The sequence below is a fragment of the Gavialis gangeticus genome, unplaced genomic scaffold, assembly GCF_001723915.1.
Source record: "Gavialis gangeticus isolate Ggan-Ray unplaced genomic scaffold, GavGan_comp1, whole genome shotgun sequence".
Classification (NCBI taxonomy): Eukaryota; Metazoa; Chordata; order Crocodylia; family Gavialidae; genus Gavialis; species Gavialis gangeticus.
The window spans coordinates 18,000,106-18,003,744 of NW_017729015.1; the positions used below are offsets into that span (position 1 = coordinate 18,000,106).

Below are 3,639 nucleotides of genomic sequence, written 5' to 3' on the forward strand. Positions count from 1 at the left end.
TCGTTATTTTGGGTGCGCGGCCTGTCGAAACGTACTGCGTGAGTGACCCGTTGCGATGTGATCCGGTGGTTTCCGACCTGTTTTCAAAACGCTTGCGTGCTTTCCTTGCCATTGTTCGCGCACCCTTTAGACGTGCGCGCGCCCCCCGGACCGCAGGTTGACAACTGCTGGTGTGATGCTACGTGTAACGTGTCGTCTGGGCCTTGGGGGCCCTGCTGCGTGGCTGTTCGCACCAGGATGGAAACCAGCTGTGGCGTTGTTTCTTGAGTGCTCGCTCGCCTCCTTTAATAGCTGGATAGCCATCGTTTCATAGTTCATGGATAGCCATGTTGATGGCATGGTAATTACTTTGCACGTGTGGCCAGTCTACCTGTATTGCACAATTAACTGGTTGATTGTGTGATAATTACTTTGCACGTGTGGCTAGTCTCGATTTATCTCGTTTATTGTGCTGTTAACGGGCTAATTGCATAATAGATGTAGTGTGGGAACCTTGGGGACCAGTTGAATGAGCCCATCAGGTGCCGCTCTGCCCTGAGAAAAATGAACCTGCCCTGGAGAAAGGATGCTGATAAAACACCCATAACTTTCTTCTAGTAAAATCCAGCTGTAATATTTGTGCTCTGCTAGCCAGGGGGAAATCTAATTTAAAACCTGGTTCTCTTTGGTTGTTCCTCCTGTAGTTAACCAGGATCTCAGCGATGGCTGCTCTCGAGAAATGCCCGGACCGGAGGTTCCAGCGAGCCAGCCCGCCAGGTATGAACCGTAACCCTTAAAACCCGGCTCCCTCAGCATCTTGTCCGTAGGCTCTTCCTGGGTGAATCCCCAAAGAGAACTGAGTTAGCAAAAGCTTTTTATGAAAAATTAGGTCTTAAAAAGCTTTCTCGAGCTGGTCATGTCCTGCGTCTGCAAAACCAGACTGTTGTACGAGTGTCCAGGGACAGGCTATCGCTTAGGCACATGCAAATGACTCTTGAAAAAGATGGCGGGGAGCAGGAAGCGTGCTTACAGTGCTGCTTTACACTGTTGCCAGTGTCATCTCTACTTCTGCATGCAGCTGCTGTCACTCAGCGCGCTGACACTGTTGCTAAAGTGCCAGAACAAGGTTGGAGTCGCGCCGACAAGCTGACCAGCGCGATTCGAGAGCTGTGCGTTGCGTCCTTATCTTCTGCCTCTAAGTGGCTTGATTTAGTTTCTTGATGGCTACCGTTAGGTTCTTTTCTAACTGGAAAGGTTTCACAAGCAGCAATTGCTCAGATGAGTCAATGGATAATGATTCAGTTCTAACCAGCAAGGAGCTGTGTGGAAGCAGTTTATGCCAGGGGTTCCCAACCTTTTTATGCTGCGGACCAGCAGATGTGGACCAGAAGTTGCTGTGGACTGGCAGGCCAGGCAGCCAACCCTTTTTTATACTTGATATAAAAAACAATTGGCTGCCGGTCCACGATATGCCAGTCACTTCCGGACTTCCAGTTCAGCAGCTGACCTTCCTGCAGACCAGTAGCCAATCCTTCACAGCCCAGGACCGGGCCGTGGCCTGGGGGTTGGGACGCCCTGGTTTATGCTGTACTCTGAGAGGACTTGTGAGCGATACTGGACAGAGTCCTGGCAAGATGTTTTTGGCTCTAGTTGGGAAAATGATTTTATAACAAATTCAGATTCTTTTTAATAAACTGTAATGCTACTTCTAAAATTGAATTTGAATAATTCCTTGCCCTATCCTGGCAGGGATAGGGAATTTTGGTCTAATAAATGTTTATCGTTCCCTGTCTCCTATCTTGTTAAGCAAACATAGATCTCACTTCTTCTGAAATCAGTTGCCAAGTCATCCTCTTTTCAGGCTTTGTCTCTTCTCTGGCAAGTAACTGAGCAGGTGAAACAGGTTGAGGATTACTCTTTGGGGGAGACTAGCAAGCAGCAGTGGCTGCTTACAGCAGATGGCTCTCCTTGGGCAGTAGCAATAGGTAGTTCTCTGAAGAACAGCGATACTCATGGTACCTCTCTGCAGACTCCAGCACAGGTCAGAAGAGTTGTTCCCTGGAGACTGACTGGAAAACCCCAACTCTGTCTGCAAAGTTCCAGAGTCACTTTGGGCGCTGTTCAAGTACGGCTGACAGTGGGGACGCGGCAATTGGAACCTCCTGTTCAGACAGCCCAGAGGGTGAGTGTGAATATTGGATCCTTGCAATAAAATTGCAGGATTTCTTTTGGGGTCTTTTTTTCTCCTTACAAAGTAAATACCAAGAACTTCAATGCTGCACCCAAACCCTGGAGTGTGAAACAGGGAAAAACCAAACACTGTAGGAGTAATGTTGGTGTGTTTTATGTTCTTATATTAAGCCATTCATTTTATCACCTAAAAGATATGAGATCATATAAAGAAGCTTGTTAGCTAAAGCTTCATATGTGCTTAGCCAAAGTTCTTTTATTTCCAGCTATAATACTGAGCTTGGCAATGAAAATGAGTTTAGCTGCCCAAAATAAAAATAGAGTCCAACATGAAAGTTATTAACTTGTGAGCGCTTTTTTACAACAGTTCTATTGTGTGCATTTGGAAGCAGACTTGTGCTATATAAACAGAACAGGGAAATATTGGTGGAACCATCCCCAGTGATCCTTGGACTTGACACTTCATAACTGTGTAATGAGATGCGTTTCCACAGTGTCCCTTTTCATACAGCCTCTAGTCTGATCATCGGCTTTTCTTCCAGCCCAAGCACAACGTAAGAGTGTTGCACTTTTAGTAGAAAAGAGCAACTGTTACTGCCTTACAGCTATGAGGGAATCTGTTTTTAGTCCCCTGCTTGTGTGAATTGATTTTCACTGCACCATGTGGCGTGATGAGGCTTCATATCTTGTAGGGGAGGCATGAAGTGTTACAGATCCTAGGGGCACTTCTCTCTGTCCCACTGCTGCAGGTTTGCTAGTGAGTAGAAACTAAATAGCTTTTATACGCTTTCAACTGCCTGGTCAGACCAGCTGAAGAAGGGATGGCAGCAAGGGCGCATGATTCCAAAACCCTCCTGAAAAACATTCATCTTTCTGGACAGATCAAGGAATAATGTACATAGTCATAAACTAACTCATCACTAAATATTATTCCTTTCTCTTGCATATTAAAGGGGTGAGACTGGAAAATCTATTAAGGACAAGAATACCCTATTACCCATGGGGGCACATTTCTTGCAACACCCCTGTAACATGGACAATATCAAATCTTGCATGTTAATGCATTCCCATTTTAATCTGTCCTCTACATTCTTGGACTGTTTTGTCAACTTCCTAGTGGAGGAGATACTGAAAATAGAGGGTGTTTACAATCTATTCCTAACTACTTAAGACTTGGCACTTTCATCCTAGGTTGTTCACTAGTTCTTATTACATTCCAGGGTGGGGCTGACCATCAAGCCAGCCTTTGTTTCAGGAACTCTGATGAATGACTCTGGGTCAGCCAACATGAGCCAGCAGGCTGGTGTTATTGGGAGTAAGGCACTTAGGCTTTGGCAGTTTGACAGTGTAAAAATAAGACCTTGAGGTTCTCTAGCAGGGTTAACCTAAGATGCTACCGATGAACTAGCAGCTCCTTCCAGTTGCAGAGGAGGGGAGTTTACTATACTATACGTCTCTTTTTTTTTTTTT

General features: G+C 45.6%; 1 protein-coding gene across 2 annotated transcripts in view; it reads left to right on the top strand.

The window, feature by feature from the left end:
- Window positions 1–631: 631 nt before the first annotated feature.
- CEP85 (centrosomal protein 85) overlaps window positions 632–3,639 on the top strand; it is a 16,164-nt gene continuing 13,156 nt past the window's right edge. The window contains exons 1-2 of one of the 2 annotated variants that reach the window (XM_019512466.1): window positions 632–756; window positions 2,009–2,161. In XM_019512466.1, the coding sequence (XP_019368011.1) occupies window positions 702–756; window positions 2,009–2,161 (208 nt within the window). In that variant the 5' untranslated portion in view covers window positions 632–701. The remainder of the gene's footprint in view (window positions 757–2,008; window positions 2,162–3,639) is intronic. The other variant, XM_019512467.1, reaches the window with a different exon arrangement.